Source organism: Staurois parvus, unplaced genomic scaffold (assembly GCF_062004578.1).
Source record: "Staurois parvus isolate SC_StPar_1 unplaced genomic scaffold, SC_StPar_1.0 ptg000663l, whole genome shotgun sequence".
Classification (NCBI taxonomy): domain Eukaryota; kingdom Metazoa; phylum Chordata; class Amphibia; order Anura; family Ranidae; genus Staurois; species Staurois parvus.
The window spans coordinates 396,610-416,557 of NW_028318459.1; the positions used below are offsets into that span (position 1 = coordinate 396,610).

The 19,948-nt window shown below is 41.6% G+C and overlaps 1 protein-coding gene across 6 annotated transcripts in view; it reads left to right on the forward strand.

The window, feature by feature from the left end:
- CFAP74 (cilia and flagella associated protein 74) overlaps positions 1 to 19,948 on the forward strand; it is a 204,189-nt gene that overhangs the window by 88,932 nt on the left and 95,309 nt on the right. For all 6 annotated transcript variants that reach the window (XM_089651853.1, XM_089651855.1, XM_089651852.1 and 3 more), the window contains exons 18-22: positions 127 to 307; positions 3,344 to 3,450; positions 5,492 to 5,614; positions 6,170 to 6,291; positions 13,103 to 13,231. In XM_089651853.1, the coding sequence (XP_089507979.1) occupies positions 127 to 307; positions 3,344 to 3,450; positions 5,492 to 5,614; positions 6,170 to 6,291; positions 13,103 to 13,231 (662 nt within the window). The remainder of the gene's footprint in view (positions 1 to 126; positions 308 to 3,343; positions 3,451 to 5,491; positions 5,615 to 6,169; positions 6,292 to 13,102; positions 13,232 to 19,948) is intronic.

The window sequence follows — 19,948 nt, forward strand, 5'->3', positions numbered from 1 at the left end:
TATGGTTTGCCTATTAAAGGCCTATTTCATACTAAACACAGCATGTGTTTCAGTTCAAAGTTATGAGTACATTTGCTAACATAAAATGTAATGTAATCAGTGATAAAGTTTGTTTTTATTTTACAGATAACTCCAGTTTCCCCTGATCAAATCTCTAGAGACACAAATACCTCAGTTTCAATAGATTCCACAAATCAGGAGCATTTAGAAGCTTCAGACTATAACCAAACAGAACCCACAAGAGTAGAAACAACTCTACCAGATGAGGAACCCAGAAGTGCCAAACTACAAAAAGAAATAGGCACTGGTATGTTAAAGCAGTTCTATGGTCAGAACATACTGTACACCTTCATTTTATGAAATCAGCGTTGTGATAGTAATACAAACAATAGTTATTTTTGACAATCCAATATAAGCTTCCTGGAAAAAAAATCTAATTTCATGTTGTGAGTGTTGCCTGTCTGCTGGACATCTCTTTCCACAACTTCCTGAATTCCCTGCATGCTTTGCAGCTCTTCTCTGCTGGTTTATTAGGTGTACTTTCAAATTCTATGGACTACATATCCCATGGTGCCTTGCTGCCCACAAGCAGTGATTCCTGTATTGACTCCACCTGCTTGAACTCCTCCTCTCAGCACCTCTGTAGTTCAGAAGACAGGCTTCATGAAATGTGTGAGTCATGCATTCATATACACAGGCATAGTGAATACATGTCACAGAATTCAAAGACGTAAATTTGTGAGGATCAAACAAAGTTTACAAACTTCAAGATCATTCAGAATAATAGGAGTAGGCTAGAAATAGTTGAAATCGCTCCCTGCTCCCTCGTCACTGGCTTTGAATGTGGATATAATGATTTTAAATGTTGACCATAGATGCACTTGAAATTCCAATTACCAGTCAGTCACCAGGACAGGAAACAAAGAGACATCTCCCCAATGAAAACACAAATCCAAAACTACAAAAATATGTTCTGGCTAGGTTTTAAATTCTAGAATTTAGAATTCTTCTGGTCAAATAAAAGCAGCCTATGAATTTTTCTCATGAGAGGGTTATTGTGGGCAGCACAGTGACTAAGTGGTTAGCACTTCCACCAGGCAGCATTAGGTCATCGTTTCGAATACCAACTGTGACACTACCTGCCTGACATTTGCATGTTTTCCCCGTGTCTGTGTGGGTTTCGTCCGGGTACTCTGGTTTCCTCCCACACTCCAAAGACATGCTGGTAGGTTAATTGGCTCTTGTCTAAACTGGCCTTAGAATGTGTATGCATGAATGTGAGTTAGGGATCTTAGATTGTAAGCTTCTTAAGATTTATGGACTGATATGAATGTACAATATATAAAGTATATGTAAAGTGCTGCGTAAATTGACGGCTCTATATAAGTATTTATAATAATAATAATTGTAAACTTCTAATGCAACCAGTGTTAATATATTACAAGATCCAAGCGCTGAACACCAGGATTGGGGAGGCCAGATTAACAAGTCTGGACAGTACAAATACCCCTAAATGAGCCCTTTTTGGAAGAAAGTAGACATTCCAAAGTATTTAGTAAGAGACTTGACAAAGCGCATGCGCATGAAACGCGTTGTCTTGGTTACCAGCTCCAGCTTGCGATCCACATCTTGACTTCCGCTTCCCCACCGGTGGTGTGATGTCCCTTCCGGTGCACCCTGGTCCCTGGCCGGGTTAGCCATCGGAGTCCACACCGCTCTAGGCCTGGGGAGGCAGGTGAGCGGACATTCTTCCAGTCGTGCCTGGCCCACACCTCTGCATCCGGAACTATTCTGGTAACATTGTACCCAGTTTGCACGTAATAAAGCATATCTTTTATGGAATTGAAGTAGGGTTATCATTAAGTATACCCTTTGTGGAATTATGGTTACTATTCATCATTATTCCCAGCCACAATCACCCTAGCGCTGATTTTCTAGCATTGCATTGTCAATATGTAACTGCTACGGAAATGCGTTCAGACAGCAAGGGAGAATAATCTTTATTGTTAACCAGTGAGCATTGCAGCTGTGCTAATAGACTGTCACAGCGCACCTAACAGGGTGGGAGAATTGTTCACACACAGCAAAGTTTAGAAGGTTAGAACCATTGTCGGGTTTTTATAGCCATCTGTACCCCTGCTGTGGAGATTCATCCTCCCTATTGGTCCGCTTCATTACAGGATAAAAAGAGATGGGGAGCGGGAGGTGAAGGCAAACCTGCTAAATGGCTAGTACTTCTGCCTGGCAGTACTAGGGTCGTTGGTTCGAATCCCAGCCACAGCACCTCCTGCCTGGAGTTTGCAAGTTCTCCCTGTGCCTGCATGGGTTTCCTCCAGGTACTCCGGTTTCCTTCCACACTCCAAAGACATGCTGGTAGGGTAATTGGATCCTGTCTAAATTGGGCCTTGTATATGAATGTGAGTTAGGGACCTTAGTTTGTACACCCCTTGAGGGTTAGGGACTGATGTGAATGTACAATATATATGTAAAAGCGCTGCGTAAATTGATGGCGCTATATAACTACCTGAAATAAATAAATAATTGGAACACCTAATTCAATAATGAGTCTAAAGGGGGATGTTTCCTCACTTAGAAGAGATGATCTTATAGGGCTTGTTCATACTATGGCATTGCGGAAACATATCCTTTACTGCAATGTATGCCAGCACATGGAACATACATTGGTGCAATGTGGTGGCATTCATTCTGAATGGCACCCTAACACATCATGCTTACGGATGTGCATTGCAGTGCAACTTGCAAACATGCTTTACGGTACAGTGTTCTCTAAAAAATGGGCTATCAGCAAGGTGCGATATGTTGCTGGCACCACATCACAGGAACTTCAAACTCTATACTAAAATGGAAAAAAAAAAGGCTTTAGATGTAATTTAAAAGAGAAGTATGGCCAAAACCTTTTGGCCATATATTTCTTGGGGTCAAAGGAGTAACCTTACTTTTGTCAGATTATAGTGGGCTATTGCCTGCTATAGGCTGACAGAGCAGTGCCTCTCCAGGCTCTGGAAGGATCCTGACAATACTGTTGGGATCCACCTAGCTGCCTGATTAACAGCTGGCTTTACCTCTCAACATGTGGCTTAGAAATGAGCAGACCATTTTAGAGCCAAAGTGGGACAGCTGCACCATCGCACAGATGCTGCAGCATACAGTTGAATAGTGATGTTTATTTTTTTAACCACAAACTTCTCCTTTAACTCTCCCACAAAAAAAAAAAATTTTTTTCAGACTAATTTTTAGATGTGTGTCATCGAAAACATTACATTCCCTTTAAAGCAGACAGACTCTTTCTGCTTCCTGCAACTAACTGAATGTTTGTTTGTAGAATATGTCAATGAGGAACCCCCTGTTGCTGTGGAAAACACACACAGTGGAGATGAACATCTGTATGGAGACATTCAGGAAGAAACTGCAGATATCAAGCTGGGTGAGGTATGTGTGACAGTTCAAGAAATAACTGCCAGAGACCCTTGTGTAGATTGTTGTATTATGCATCTCAGTTTGAGAAATAACCAAAAACCACAGAACATTGGTACCAAATCTGATTATTTGTCCCTTGTGTATAATACAAGGCCTTCCATGGATATTTCTCTGCCATTGATGTAAATAAAATGAAATATACATAATTTTAATAAGACTACTACAGGTTAAAATAGAGGATAAAAAATAGGCAAAATAAATAAAACTGGAAGATCAATTCTGTTTTATTCTGTACAGAATTTCATGTGAGCACATGGATGGAAAATATAAAGAACTAGAACACCTTTATCTGTATTCTTTGGTGTAATCTTTTTAAAATACATAAGGATGGAAACAGCATAACAGTGACACATGCTGACAATTGGACTATGATTCACTTTTTGTTGCTTTGCAGCCTGAAATGAAGACTGACACAGTTTTGTTTTATTCAGCTGTATTTATTCAGTGCAATTTATAACATCCAAGTGAAAGATATAACACCAACATGTCAGAAAAAAACAAAACCAAAATTGAAAAACAAACTTGCTGAGTTGGAAAAAGGATCACCCCCTCCTAAAACTAACTTGTCAACTCAGTCAGGTGTAGCTAATCACCTTCTCAGTGGTACACAAAGCCATTTGAATTTCAACTGTGATCAGCTGTGGTCATTTTGATTAGCTCAGCATGAAAACAGCTTTCCTGGAGCATTTCAGTCCCTGGCAGTGCAAGTGAAGCAAATAATCAACTATGGGTGGCAAGGCACTGTCAAAATATCTCCAGGATAAAGTTGTGGACAGGCACAAGTCAACTTATAATATTCAAGTGAAAGATATAACATAAAGATATTGTTTTGACATGCACACAATGAACACTCTTTGTCAGGAATTCCTGCAGCTGCTTCAGGGTTGCTGTAGGCCACTTGGTAGTCTCTCTAACAAGTTTCCGCCCGGCTCTTTCATCCAGTTTGGAGCAATGTCTTGATCCCGGGAGGGTCTGTATTGTACCAAATACCTTCCACCTCTTAATAATAGGCATCACTGTGCTTCTAGGCATTGGTAAAGCCTCTGAATTTTTTTTTTGTATCCATCTCCTGACATGTGCCTGTCCACGACTTTATCTGATAGATCTTTTGACAGTGCCTTGTCACCCATAGTTGACTTCCACTGCCAGGGACTGAAATGCTCCAGGAAAGCTGTTTTCATGCTGAGCTAATCAAAATGACCACAGCTGATCACAGGTGAAATTCAAGTGGCTCTGTGTGCCATTGAGAAGGTGATTAGCTACACCCGATAGAGTTTTCAAGTAATTTTTAGGAGGGGGTGATCCTGTTTCCAACTCAGTGATTCTGTTTTTGAATTTTTGTTTTTATTTTTTTCTGACATGTTGATGTTATATCTTTCACTTTATTGTTATAAGTTGCACTGAGTAAATACAGCTGGATAAAACAAAAACTGTGCCTGTCTTCATTTCAAGCTCGAAAGCAACAAAATGTGGTTATTTAAAGGGGGCGATTCTTTCCTAGACTCACTCTGTTTAATGCTTTGGTGAGTTTTTTTTAACTTTACATCTTTATCACCTATGTTTAATATGTATTTTCATTGTTTAAAATTGTTAATATACAAATATTCCGTATATTCCTTAAATATCCATGGCAATGCGTTTATAAAGCATAGCATTTAAATATGGGATAACCTGTCTGTATGCTTGTTGGCTTCCTGTGTATGATGGAGAGATTAGTCTGTAGTAGTATCTACCTGCTTTTCAGGTGTGTTTCACAGTGGAGCTATTAAGTAAGCTCCAGAAAGAAGTTGTTCTTATTTGGAATAAGCCAACTGTTAGCTGTATGTAGTAAATATGCATTATTTATGTGTGGTATTTCATATTATGTCTAAAAGAAAAAAATCATAGTAGTTTTGCAAGCTGCAGGTCCCCAACATCAATGCTAATCAAATCAATTGCATCCCAGTATCTTTTTGCTGCTGTGTTTGCTTTATCTACTGTAATCTTTTTTCAGGGAATGAATGGAGAGATAGCACCTTTTACATCAGTGAGAATTCCAATTATATTCACCCCAACCTTCCCAGGAAAAGCGAGTGCATTATTTGAGATCACCTTTGAGAATAAAAATTGCAAAGCTGTAAGTATTTTGAATTTATTATGGCACTTTGTAAAAGTGGAAGCATGACTTTACTTCATTTTGTAACATCAAGTGGTCAGGAATATGATATTTAATGTTTTAACTTCCATTATAGGTTTACATTCAGGCAATGGATAGATAGTGAGCTGAACACCACCATTTTAGTCAAGAAGTCTGCTTTTATTGCCTCAACAGATGGAAGCTGAATGAATAATGACAAATGCAGAAAGTGTAGGCTGGGAATAGCAGCAGAAATTTGGAATTTGATGGATACATAAGTAGACAGCAGGCACATTTTTAGTGACAATCCAGTAAGTACTGGTATTGGTGACACCTAGCCTATAAACTCTACGTTTAAGATATTTTAGACCTCACAACCAATCCTCCTTATCCCAGTCAGGCTCTACTCAAATGAGCTCATGCTCATTTCTATGAGCTCTTTAACTACTTATGCTTCAAAAACAGGCCTATCTTGGCAAATTAGACACATGTGAGAGGTACATTGAAGCAGGGTACACAGGTAAATATTTGACCCTTTTCCACCTCTTCTTTCAGATTCCTATCACAGCCACTGGAGTGGCTATTGATGTTCCTGTCTATGTTCCAAATTCAAATGTTGATCTGAAGATCTGTTCTTTTGATCGTCTGTACCAGGATAGTGTTGTTGTTAAAAACAGGTATACTAGCTTTAAAGAATTCCAGTTGTCAATTTGATCCAAAAGTTTTAAAATCTTTGGTACTCAGTAGAACTTAAATTTAGGACTGTGGGGAACTTAAAGGTAATTTGATGTCCTCATTCAAAAGTTGCTTGCCTCTGACCGATATTGAACTTCCTTGGTCAGCTTTATGTAAAATTAAATGATTTTAAGTAAAAAAAAAAGTAGATGTATAAAAAGGGGCAATAGATAGTGTGAATTGAAACATTGTTAGTTGGTTGAACATTTACGGGGGGCGGATATTTTCAGTGTGGTTGGATGCAGTGGGTTAAATTGTCTGTACTGGAGTTGTCACCCCTGTACGCATGCTATGGTCATTATAAGGGTGACCAGATGTTGGTCCAGCACATGACGCATCAAAATAGTTTTAATTTAGTGTCCAGGAATATTTACACCTTTGTGACCACAGTGACTGCAGTTTACATTTTCTAAGTAATGAGAAGATTTATTTTAAGGGTTCCTCACTCTTTGAAACTATTGCAATTGGAGCAACCTTTATTGCTTGTCTTGGGAATTGCTGCAATGAGGCAAAGCTGGGCATTTAACTGAGGTAACCTCACTAACATATTCTCAGCTTCTGAAAAGAAGGTGGTGAGTGGGTCAACATACTGACATCCATCCATTCAAAAGTAAAGTATCTATCATCGTATGATCTTTATGGCAAAATTGGAATAGGTGAATATTTTGGCCAAAGCAACCATAGACTTCCCTTCATTCTTAAAACCACTGTAGAAGATGACAGCTGTATTCAGATTGATTGCTTGGAACAATAGGTTTGCTTTCCTTTAGTCAGTATATATGAAATCTATTGTAGTTGCCTTCTTCATTATTTGTTCTATATATTGCTGTATCACTGGACTTGGGCATGTAATTCACCGGCATAAAGACAATGGATATCAAAGAACAGAGATTTAAGGATGCTGTGAAACTAGGAGAGATGTCGTGCACAAAATATGAAGTGCAGAGCAGCAGTTTAAGTGATTTCAATAAGGATTTGGATGATTGAGACCACAGGCTAACTGCAAGAAACCATTCATACATGTATTATGCATGAACGCTGTTAATCTTCTCGACTTTGATGTCTCAGGAGCAGAGGTTAATACCACCCAAACCCCTCCAACGTAATTGGTGCAAAGAGAGAGGCAAGTGTGCCAATTACAGAGACAGAGAGCTGTAACCTTCCATTACATTAAATATTTCCACTTCGTATGTCTGAGTAGCAGCTGCATGAAGATAATCCCCATGAGGAAAGAATAAAAAAATACTTATGGAAAACAACATTGCAAATGAACTGTACACCCTGCAAAGCATTTACAAAGGGAACAATTTAAAGAAAACCTGTACTGAGAGGAATATTAAGGATGTCATTGCTGATCTCCTTCTGAAAATACTAAAGTATTTGCAAAAGTCAAAGTCAGAGCTCCTAACCTGTACATTTGTTCCAGGTTAGTAACCCTAAAAGTACAGAAGCCATTTGACACAACAGCCAGGGAACTAGAATTTTGACAATGAGTTTGAATATGAATAAAAAATTATCAAGACCTTTGGTAAATGTTAGTTGCCAGGTATGTGGTAAAAATAATGTCTATAGCACAGTCTGTATCACAATATAGAGTAATATTATTAACTGGTTTAAATATTCCAGGCCACTTTGACAGATTTTGCGGTCCACTGATGACCACCAGCAGGTGGTATAAATAAACCAGGACTGGAGCAAGAAGTTGCTCTTGGCCTGGGACTCAGGGAGCATACCTGAGAGAGCTGTGAATGAAAGAGTTTGCTTTGTTCAAGAAAGGAAAAGGATTGCACACTGTTTTGTTCTGTTGGTGACAGGGAGGAGCCCTTCACCTGTGAGATAGGAATCTCTTCTGTTTAGTTAGTGCCTGGATGGCGAGGATTTATTTTCTGTTCGATTTTGTTTATGATGCATGCAACCCTTTAAATAAAACTGGCTACAAGTCAGATTTTTAAGAAAGGCCTGCCGTCTGTACTACCTTTTCCCCAGGGAAGGTGATCCCTCACCTGAGGTAACCCCCACTATATATATATATATATATATATATATATATATACATACACACACACACACATGCACACTCACCTGCCACTTTATTAGGTACACCTCTTCAATTGCTTTGTAACACACATTGCTAATCAGCCAATGGCAGCAACTCAATGCATTTAAGCATCTAGATGTCATGAAGACAACTTGCTGAAGTTCAAACCAAGCATCAGAATGGGGAAGAAAGGGGATTTAAGTGACTTTGAACGTGGCATGGTTGCTAATGCCAGATGGGCTGGTCTTAGTATTTCAAAAACTGCTGATCTACTAGGATTTTTTTTCATGCACAACCATCTGTAGGGTTTATAGAGAATGGCCTGAAAAAGAGAAAATGTCCAGTGAGCGGCTGTTGTACAGACGAAAATGTGTTGTGGATGTCAGAGGTCAGAGGAGAATGGACTGACAGGTTCAAGATGATAGAAAGCCAACAGTAACTCAAATAACCACTCATTACAACCAAGGTATGCAGAATACCATCTCTGAATGCCCAACACATTGAACCTTGAAGCAGATGGGCTACAGCAGCAGAAGACCACTCCAGGGGCCACTTCTGTCAGCTAGGCACAGGAAATAGAGGCTACAGTTTGCACAGGCTCACCAAAATTGGATAATAAAAGATTGGAAAAATGTTGTCTGGTCTGATCAGTCTCGATTTCAGCTGCGACATTCAAATAGTAAGGGCAGAATTTGGTGCAAACAACATGAAAGCATGGATCCATCCTGCCTTGTATCAACAGTTCAGGCTGGTGGTGGCGGTGTACCAACGAGCATCGTTTAAACGCCACAGCCTACCTGAGTATTGTTGCTGACCATGTCCATCTCTTTATGACTACAGTGTACCCATCTTCTGATGGCAACTTCCAGCAGGATAATACACCATGTCACAAAGCTCAAATCATCTCAAACTGGTTTCTTGAACATGACAATGAGTTCACTGTACTCCAATGGCCTCCAAAGTCACCAGATCTTAATCCAATAGAGCACCCTTGGGATGTGGTGGAATGGGAGATTTACATCATGGATTTGCAGCCAACAAATATGCAGCAAGTGCGTGATGCTATCAGGTCAATATGAACCAAAATCTCTGTATGTTCAGTTAGGTCCATATATATTTGGACACAGGCACAATTTTAGTTGTTTTCAGGTATTTAACAAAACATATTCAAGCTATAGTTATATAATGGATATGGGCTGAAAGTGCACACTCTCAGGTTTAATTTGAGGGTATGTGCATCCAAACTGGAGAAGGGTTTAGGAATTACAGCTCTTAAGAGTAGCCATCCCCCCTTTTTCAAGGGACCAAAAGTAATTGGACAGTTGAATCAAAAGCTGTTTCATGGCCAGGTGTGGGCTACTACTTCATTATTTCTTCATCAATTAAGCAGGTAAAAGGTCTGGAGTTTATTCTAAGTGTGGTATTTGCATTTGGAATCTATTGCTGTGAACCTACATCATGTGTTTAAAGGAGCTGTCCATGAAAGTGAAACAGGCCATTGTAAGGCTTCAAAAATTAAACAAATCCATCAGAGAGATAGCAGCAACATTAGGAGTGGCCAAATCAACAGTTTGGTACATTCTGAGGAAAGAAAAACGCACGGTTGAGCTCAACAACATAGAGAAGCATGGACATCCACGGTAGACAACAGTGGTAGATGATCGCAGGATCCTCTCTATGGTAAAGAAAAACCCATTCACAACATCCAGACAAGTGAAGGACACTCTCCAGGAGGTAGGCGTATCATTGTCAATGTCTGCAATCAAGAGTAGACTTCAGGAGAGCAAATACAGAGGGTTCACCACAAGGTGCAAACCATTCATAAGCCTGAAGAATAGAAAAGCCAGATTAGACTTTGCCAAAAAAACATCTAAAAAAGCAAGACCATTTCTGGAAAAGCATTCTTTAGACAGATGAAACTGAAGATTAATCTGTACCAGAGTGACAGGAAGAAAAAAAAGTGTGGAGAAGGCTTGGAACAGCTCATGATCCAAAGTACACAGCGTTATCTGTAAAACATGGTGGAGACAGTGTGATGGCATGGGCGTGCATGGCTTCCAGTGGCACTGGGTCATTGGTGTTTACTGATGATGTGACAGAATCAGCCGGATAAATTCTGCAGTGTTTAGAGATATACTGTCAGGCCAGATTCAGCAAATGCAGCAAAGTTGATTGGATGGCGCTTCACAGTGCAGATGGACAATGATCCAAAACACACTGAAAAAGCAACCCAGGAGCATTTGAAGGAAAAGAAGTGGAATATTATGGCACAATTTTCATACTTTTGGCTCTGTATGCCACCAGAATAAATTAAAATGAAAGAATCCAACTGGATCTGAAGTGCAGACTTTCGGCTTTAATTCAAGGGGTTGAACATAAATATCTAGTACAAATTTTAAGAACTGCAACCATTTTTATACACAGTCCCTCCATTTTCAGGGGCTCAAATGTAATTGGACAAGTTAATATAATCATGAATAAAATATTCATTTTTAATATTTTGTTGAGAATCCTTTACTGGCAATGACTGCCTGAAGTCTGGAACCCATGGACATTACCAAAGACTGGGTTTCCTCCTTTCTGATGCTTTGCCAGGCCCTAACTGCAGCTTTCTTCAGTTATCACATATTGTGGTTTTAGAATTAGGCCACCGGTGCTAGAAAGATCATATAATGGTCATTCTTACAAAGATCTGATATAAACAGGTGTCAAGAAAATATTGATCTGTATAGCTGGAATCTTATGTCTATTTTTTATTGAATGAATGATCTTCGCATGTCTATCTATCTGTTTAGCACTTATGCCCACTGCTTGCCTGTAAATACTTTTGAGGTATATGTTTTTGCTGTAATTTATAGCTACCTACTGAACCTCTGACTTGAGTACCGAAACAAGAATGCAGATAAGAACTTTACTTTGACTTTGTTGAGCTGCATACTTCTTTTGAAGCAGTGATTTCAAATGTTTGAAGTCAGGGAGACAGCATAACAGCTCCTATTTTTAGAATGGGATCAGTAGTGGTAACCCCATATTTCTGTTATTACAGGTTTGCTTAATAGGCTGCTCACTTCTGCTGTCTGACTCTTCTTTCATATCTATAGCCAGCAGAAGTAGCAGATAAACGAGCACAACAATTTATGACGTCTTCATCATACATATTTGACGAAATGTGTATGTGAAGGAGGACTGCATGAGGTATACTTACTACAGTTAAAGTGATTGTAAAGGTAAACATTTTTTTACCCTATTGCATTCTCTGCATTAAGGTAAAAAATCATTTAAGAGCAGCTCCCTCTGCAATCCCCCCTAAATACTCACCTGAGCCCAATCTCAGTCCAGCGCTGTGCACGTCTTCAACAGCTCCTCTCCACTCTCCCAGTTCTCACAGGCTTGGCTGAGAGCAGTGGATGCCATTGGTTCCTGCTGCTGTCAGTCAAAACCTGTGAGCGGGGGACAGGGTTGAGCCATGCTGTGTGTCTGAATAGACGCAAGCAGCTCAGCTTGAAAGTGAGCCTGCATAAGTGACAGCCATAGGAAGCTGCTTCCTATAGTGGGCATTCAGCTGGGAGAGAACCAGGAACACGGGTGGGTAACCTGAGAACAGAAGGATCGGGGCTGCTCTGTGCAAAACCATTGCGTGGAACTAGTATGACATGTTTGTTATTTTAATAAGAGAAACTGAAGCTTTAATGTCACTTTAAATTCAAGCTTTTCAAGATAAATATATGATGGTAAATTGACCATTACAAAACAGCATAGTGGCTTAGTGGTTAGCACTTCTGGCGTATAACACTGGGCTCCTCTGTTTGTGTCCTGGTCAGGACACTATTTGCATGGAGTTTTCATGTTCTCCTTGTGGACCTAGTATGATAACCTACTGAGCTTGCTAAAGATGGCTGCCTTACATTCTGCCCAAGCAGCAGATAAAGAGCTTTGTGTCCCCAGGGAGAAAAGCGCTATAGAAATATTAATAATTAAATAAAGTAGAGGTTAGTTAATAACTTATTTAAGATCCTGGATACTATGAAATAATGAGGGTTCTCTTTATGGAGCTTATGGGTGAAGCTTACTCCACTGTATGACTGGAAGCTGCCATGAGAACAGCTCATCCATAGGAATAAATTAGACCATGGCATGCGTGTGTGCTAGTTTGCTTCAATGGGGAGGAAGCTAAATATTTTACCACATGTGCTACTCTCAGGGGGTGGGGAGGATACTTACAAGATAACTGTACTAAATATAAATTTATCCTTTAAATGTTTAGGGACTTGTTCATTCAAATCTGAGAAAAGAAAATTAATGTTCTGTATATTGTATGGAAACAGAAACCAAACAGGCGACCCTGTGTGACAGATCCCCATCCCTCACTTTTCTCTCACATCTAATCTTTTTCTCCCCATTTCCCTACCATACGTTCAGTTTTGTCTTTAATGCTCAAGATCTCTGTGAATTACCTTGATTTCCTATGTTCTTTTGCAATATGTCTGAAGTGCCTCATGTGTGGGAGGCTAGGATGACCCACCTAAGGAACACATCATCTTCCATCCTCCTATATTCATGAATTGCAATCATGGAGATGCTTAGAACAAGCTGTACTTCTATGACCCCAATCGAGCTACATTATTTACAGAAATTATAACACAGAAATTGAAACTAAATTCAATAGTGTACCTACATGTGTAATAGTATATCAAATTCTTGTGTCTGATTTTCAGAGCAACAATTGCCCTTCGTTTAAAGTTTGAAGTGTGCAAAGAACTAAGGAACCACATGGAGCTGCTTCCAAAGACTGGTTTTATTCAGGCTCAGTCATCCTTCAGTGTACAGCTCAAGTTTATACCCAGGTATGTCCTCCGTCAGTCATCAATACTTCAAAAATTACATATAGAACTTTTTGTTACAGCACTCTGGGACATATTACCAAAATAACGCACAAACAAAGATATCTCAATTTATTTGTACAGTGTAAGAGACTTTCCATGTTTAAAAACACATTTCCACTGATGAAAAGAGCATGGTGTACACCCCAAACAATGCATAGATACAGTGCATATAAAAAGTCTACACACCCCTGTTAAAATGTCAGGTTTCTGTGATGTAAAAAAAATTAGACAAAGATAAATCATTTTAGAACTAGTAAAGTAAACATAAAAAACTAAAATAATGTGGTTGCATAAGTGTGCACACCCTCTTATAACTGTGGTTGTAGCTGTGTTCAGAATTAAGCAATCATGTTAAATAGGAGTCAGTATACACCTGCCATCATTTAAAGTGCCTCTGATTAACCCCAAATAAAGTTCAGCTGTTCTAGTAGGTCCTGACATTTCCTTAGTCTCATCCTACAGCAAAAGCCATGATCAGCAGAGAGCTGAGGGATCTCAGTGTTAAATGGTATCAGTCAGGAGAAGGGTACAAAAGAATTTCCAAGGCATTAGATATACCATGGAACACAGTGAAGACAGTCATCATCAAGTGGAGAAAATATGGCGCAACAGTGACCTTACCAAAAACTGGATGGCCCTCTAAAATTGATGAAAAGACGAGAAGAAAACTGGTCTGGGAGGCTGCCAAGAGGCCTGCAGCAACATTGAAGGAGCTGCAGGAATATCTGGCAAGTACTAGCTGTGTGGTACAGTGACAACAGTCTCCAGTATTCTTCATATGTCTGGGCTATGGGATAGAGTGGCAAGACGGAAGCCTTTTCTTACGAAGAAAAACATCCAAGCCCAGCTAGATTTTGCAAAAACACATCTGAAGTCTCCCAAAAGCATGTGGGAAAATGTGTTATGGTCTGATGAAACCAAGGTTGAACTTTTTGGCCATAATTCCAAAAGATATGTTTGGCGCAAAAACAACACTGCACATCATCAAAAGGACACCATACCCAAAGTGAAGCATGGTGGTGGCAGCATCATGCTTTGGGGCTGTTTTTCTTCAGCTGAAACTGGGGCCTTTAATCAAGGTAGAGGGAATTATGAACAGTTTCAAATACCAGTCAATATTGGAACAAAACCTTCAGGTTTCTGCTAGAAAGCTGAACATGAAGAGGAACTTCATCTTTCAGCATGACAACGACCCAAAGCAAACATCCAAATCAACAAAGGAATGGCTTCACCAGAAGAAGATTAAAGTTTTGGAATGGCCCAGCAAGAGCCCAGACCTGAATCCGATTGAAAATTTGTAGGGTAATCTGAAGAGGACTGTGCACAGGAGATGCTCTTGCAATCTTACAGATCTGTATTGTTTCTGCAAGGAAGAGTGGGCAAATATTGCCAAGTCAAGATGTGCCATGCTGATAGACTCATATCCAAAAAGATTGCTTTAATAAAATCTAAAGGTGCTTCAACAGAGTATTAGTTTAAGGGTGTGCACACTTATTCAACCATATTAATTTATTTTTACTTCCCTCCACCTAAAAGATTTCAGTTTGTTGTTCAACTGAGTTGTACAGTTTATAGGTTACATTCAAGGTGGAAAATGTTCTGAAATGATTTATCTTTGTCTAATTTGTTTACATCACAGAAACCTGACATTTTAACAGGGGTGTGTAGACTTTTTATATCCACTGTATTTCATCAATTACATATTGTTTGTTTATTCTACACGATGGTCAACCCGTTTTGGATGTTCCCATGATTCATCAGGACCGTAGTTCATTGAACAAGATGCATATTCATTGATCCTTACTGTAACATATTCTAGGATAACAGTAATACATAAATCATTATAAATGTATTTTGCTTTCAATATACAGCAGGTTAAAGGATTTATCAGTCTCAAAGCAAATAAAAAATGCGTACAATGCACATTACATACATTGTGCACACTATGCACATTACATACAGTCCGGACATCTGAAATTTAAATCAATTCAGTATTATCCCCTCCATGCACCTAAACAGATCTCTGACTGATTTATAAATGCAGTGCAGAGACAATTTTTGCTGCCTCTCAGAGCAAATAGTCAAGTATTAGGTTCCATTCTCCAAATTTCAGTATAATCATTACAGCTCGGTTTTGGTTGCTCCATCCAAGGGGTTGGCCTGCAGTACTGGTAGCAGTTACTTATACTGACTGCCTGCCACATTACTGTGAAGCAAAGTTTCTGACCCGTCTATCTAATGTAATTATAGCTCATACTGCTTATTAGTCCCACCCCTGTAGAATGGGGGAATGCACAAAAATGTTCTGATTGCCCATTAGTAAGGTCAGCAAATGACACTGGTACTCATGATATCTAAGCTGACCATAGGAACCTAAGACCACCTCTAGGAGTTACAGTTAAGTATCTTGTGGAGGTGATCCTTGGTTGCAGAGACTGGAAGTAATTCACACATCATAGATGAAGGAAAAAATATTAGAGATACTTGCCTAGTGCAAATAGGGCAGTGAATATGATTGAGTTCCCAAAGAAGAGAAGGTAAATAGTGAGCCTTGCTAGGAAAATACAAATCATCAGTTGTATTATAAGCTATAGACACTGGACATGTGGTGGTCTTTCAAGAAGTGGCACATTGGATCAGAATTTTCAGATGTAGCAGGAGTATGCATCAAGAGTACATTAAGAGTGTCTCAAACCATTGTTTGACTGTGAACAGGTTTTTTACTCCTGTCGATGTCCATTGCCTTGTCTAACTTTATTTTTATGTTAGGGAGTATGGTTGTTGTTCTTGTAAAGTGGAAATCGATTATAAAGCACATACACCCTACTTTCAGTTGGCTGCAAGCTTGCAACTACTCTTGAGTGCTGAGCTGTTTGGATTGGGGAAATCTCTGACCCTTCCTTGTTGGTAGTGAAGTTCGCCCCCTTACTCACTGAGATGAGGGAGGAAGGGTTGGGCAAATTTTAAAAGTAACAATAATTTGTAAAGTTTTACACATTCAGAACATGCGTTAATTTGTAGTGGAGGGGACTGTGGGAATTTTCAGGGACCTCTACGCGCTGTCCCCTCTTTTTACCTGTTACCAGCTTAAACATAGTCATAAGATTTCATCTTTGGAGGCACAATAGTGCACATGCATCTGAGAACATCACAAGTATCCCTAAGGTGAGTAGGGAGCCATGCTAGGAAAATACAAATCCTCAACTTTCTATTATTATCTTGTAGACACTGGACACGTGGTGATCTTACAAGAAGTAGCACATTGAAATGACAATACCCAAATGTAGCAGACATCAAGAAGGTTCCAAACTATTGTTTGAATATGAACAGGCTTTTCTCTCCTGTTGATGCCCATAGCCTAGTCTAACACAGTTTTTATGCTAGGATGGTAGAGAAGGTAGATACTGTACTTGGTTGTTCTTTAGGGATGTTAAGTTTAAAGTGACCTAAAAGCTTTTTAAGTGAAAATCAATTCTAAAACACAGACACCATTCTTTCAACCACCTATAGTTGCCCCCTACCTCCTTATCACTACACCTAAGTTCTTGTCCATTTGAATTGATCAAAGCTCTACCCCTTCCTGGTAGTGTCTGCCTTCCACACATTCATTTTGGCCCATCACTGTGTTGAGGCAGGAAGGGTTGGACAAGTTTCAAAATTACTAGGAATTTTCAAAGCTCCATTCAATGGGAATTTCGTTTTTATATGGCAGGGCTGCTGGAAGTTTTGCTGTCAATTTTTTGACAGTCACTTTAAAGCATGTGCTGCTCCTGTGTACCTCCATTTTCTGGTAAGGCCTACCATCGCCCCCCACATTGCAACCCTACTTCCACGCCGCCGAACCCAGCAGACGACCCCAGCCTGGTGAGGCCTACCATCGCCCTCCACGTCGCAACCCTGCCCGGACCTGCCGAGCCCAACAGACGATCTCAACCTGGTGAGGCCTACCATCGCCTACCCCAGCACAACCCTGCCCTGACCCGCAGCCCATACGACGCTTGACTACTCCTGATCACAACTGGCCAAACGGAACTCTACCCATCCTGATTCTAAGCATGAAAACTTTTGTCACGGAAAGGTACAGCTACGAGATACGCCACTACACGCCGACTATCTACAACCAAGCGCCCTGAGAGACTTTCCACCTTACTTGTCCGCCACTTTGTTTACCTCCCTAAAATGCCACCTGTACTCCTCCTCCTCCTCTTCGTACTCTTTTCCTCCGTTCCCAAAATCTCTTCTCTCTATCCCCCCGCTCCTCCCAAACAACTATACATCGCGCCCTCACTGCTTTCATCTTCCCTCTACGGCTCTCACCACCTCCTCCTGCTACTCCACTCTCCCACTGACCAGAATGCCACCAATGGTAGAATCACACGCTCTTGTACATCCCGCTCCCATGCCACCTTTCTTACCCTTCTTCTCCTCCTAACCGCAGGGGACATCTCCCCAAACCCTGTTCCTCCTCCACCTCACTCACCCACAAGGCATCTACCTACTTCCATGAACTGCCGCAACCCCCTCAACCTAATACCGGTCCCCCTGCTCCCCAAAACCACCCCTCCATTTTCGTGTGCACTCCTGAACGCCCGTTCGGTTTGCAACAAACTTACCTCCATCCACGACCTCTTTGTCTCCCGTTCCCTCAACCTCCTGGCGATTACCGAAACCTGGATCCAAACCACCGACTCTACCTCCCCTGCAGCACTCTCCCATGGAGGTTTCACCTGGATCCACTCACCCAGACCCAGCGGTCGAAAAGGTGGTGGGGTTGGTATGCTCCTGTCACCGCAGAGCATCTTCCAAACCCTCCCTCTCTATCCTTCTCCTCCTTTGAAGCCCAATGCATCCGACTATTCTCTCCAATCCTCCTGAGGATCGCAGTAATCTATCGGCCCCCTGGACCCATATCCCGCTTCCTCGACGACCTCTCCGCCTGGTTACCCTTCTTTCTCTCCTCCGAGCTGCCCACCATCATCCTTGGAGACTTCAACATCCCTACCAACATCAATAGCCTGGCCACATCCCAACTCCTCCACCTAACCTCTTCTTTTGCACTTGCACAGTGCATACAGTCCTCCACTCACTCCGACAGGAACACCCTGGACCTTGTTTTCTCTCATCTCTGCACCCCCCACAACCTCACAAACACCCCTTTTCCCCTCTGTGATTACAACCTCATCACCTTCTCCGTCTCCTCGCCCTCTTACACCTACCCCTCCAAACCATCCCCAGCCAAAACCTCCGCAACCTGGACCCTACCCCCTTCCACTCTGCAGCTGACCAACTTTACGACAGTATCCTTCCCCTGTCCTGCCCTGACCTGGCCACTACTGTCTATAGCAACTCGCTGTCAGCCGCTCTTGACTCCTTAGCACCCCTCACCACATGAAACATTAGACCCCGACCGCTTCAACCCTGGCAGAATGACCATACCAAAAACCTCAAGCGACGCAGTCGTGTGCTAGAGCGACTATGGCGCAAAACCAGATCCCTACAAGCGTTCACCCGATATAAATCCGCCTTCCTCACCTACACTTCCTCCCTCCACGTTGCCAAGCAAGCCTACTTTGTAACCCTCATCAATACCCTCTCCTCCAGCCCTCGCCGGCTCTTCTCCACCTTCAACTCTCTGCTCTCTCCGCCTCCACCTCCACCCAGTACCTCACTCACCGCCCATGAGATTGCTAACCACTTCCAAAGCAAGATCGACGCAATTCGCAGGGACATCACCACTGCACAGACTTCCACCCCACCTAGCATCCCTCACACGAAAACCCCCTCAACATTCCTCTCCTTCGACCTCGCCACTGTCCAGACCTCCACCCCTCCCAATATTCCTCACACTAAAACCCCCTCAACACTCCACTCCTTCGACCTTGCTACCACTGAAGAGGTCACTAAGGTCTTCTCCGAAGCTCACCTTACCACCTGCCCCCTTGACCCTGTCTCCACACAACTCCTACGATCACCACCCTCCTCCATCTTATGCTTCCTCACCCACATCTTTAATCTCTCCCTCTCTACTGGCAAATTCCCCTCCCCCCTGAAGCATGCGCACATCACTCCCATACTTAAAAAACCCTCCCTGGATCCCACCGACCTAAACAACCTTAGACTCATCTCCCTGCTGCCATTTTCATCCAAACTCCTTGAACGCTTAGCCTACAATCGCCTAAGCTCCCACCTCACTGACAACAACCTCCTTGATCCCCTACAATCTGGTTTCCGTCCTCTACACTCTACCGAAACTGCCCTACTTAAACTCACCAACGACCTGCTAACCAACAAAGCCAATGGCCACTACTCAGTGCTACTACTCCTCGACCTCTCCGTGGCTTTCGACACGGACGACCACCCCCTCCTCCTAAAAAAACTATACTCTTTTGGCCTCAGAGACTCCGCTCTCTCCTGGCTCTCTTCCTATCTATCTCAACGCTCCATCAGTGTTACCTATAACGCTGCCACCTCCCCCTCACTCCCCCTCTCTGTTGGGGTCCCCCAAGGCTCTGTCCTCGGGCCCCTTCTCTTCTCCATCTACACCTCCTCCCTTGGTCAACTGATACACTCCCACAGCTTCAACTACCATCTCTATGCCGATGACACTTAAATCTATCTCTCTACCCCTCGCCTCACTCCTTCAGTCTCCACCAGAATCACTAGCCTTCTGAACGACAT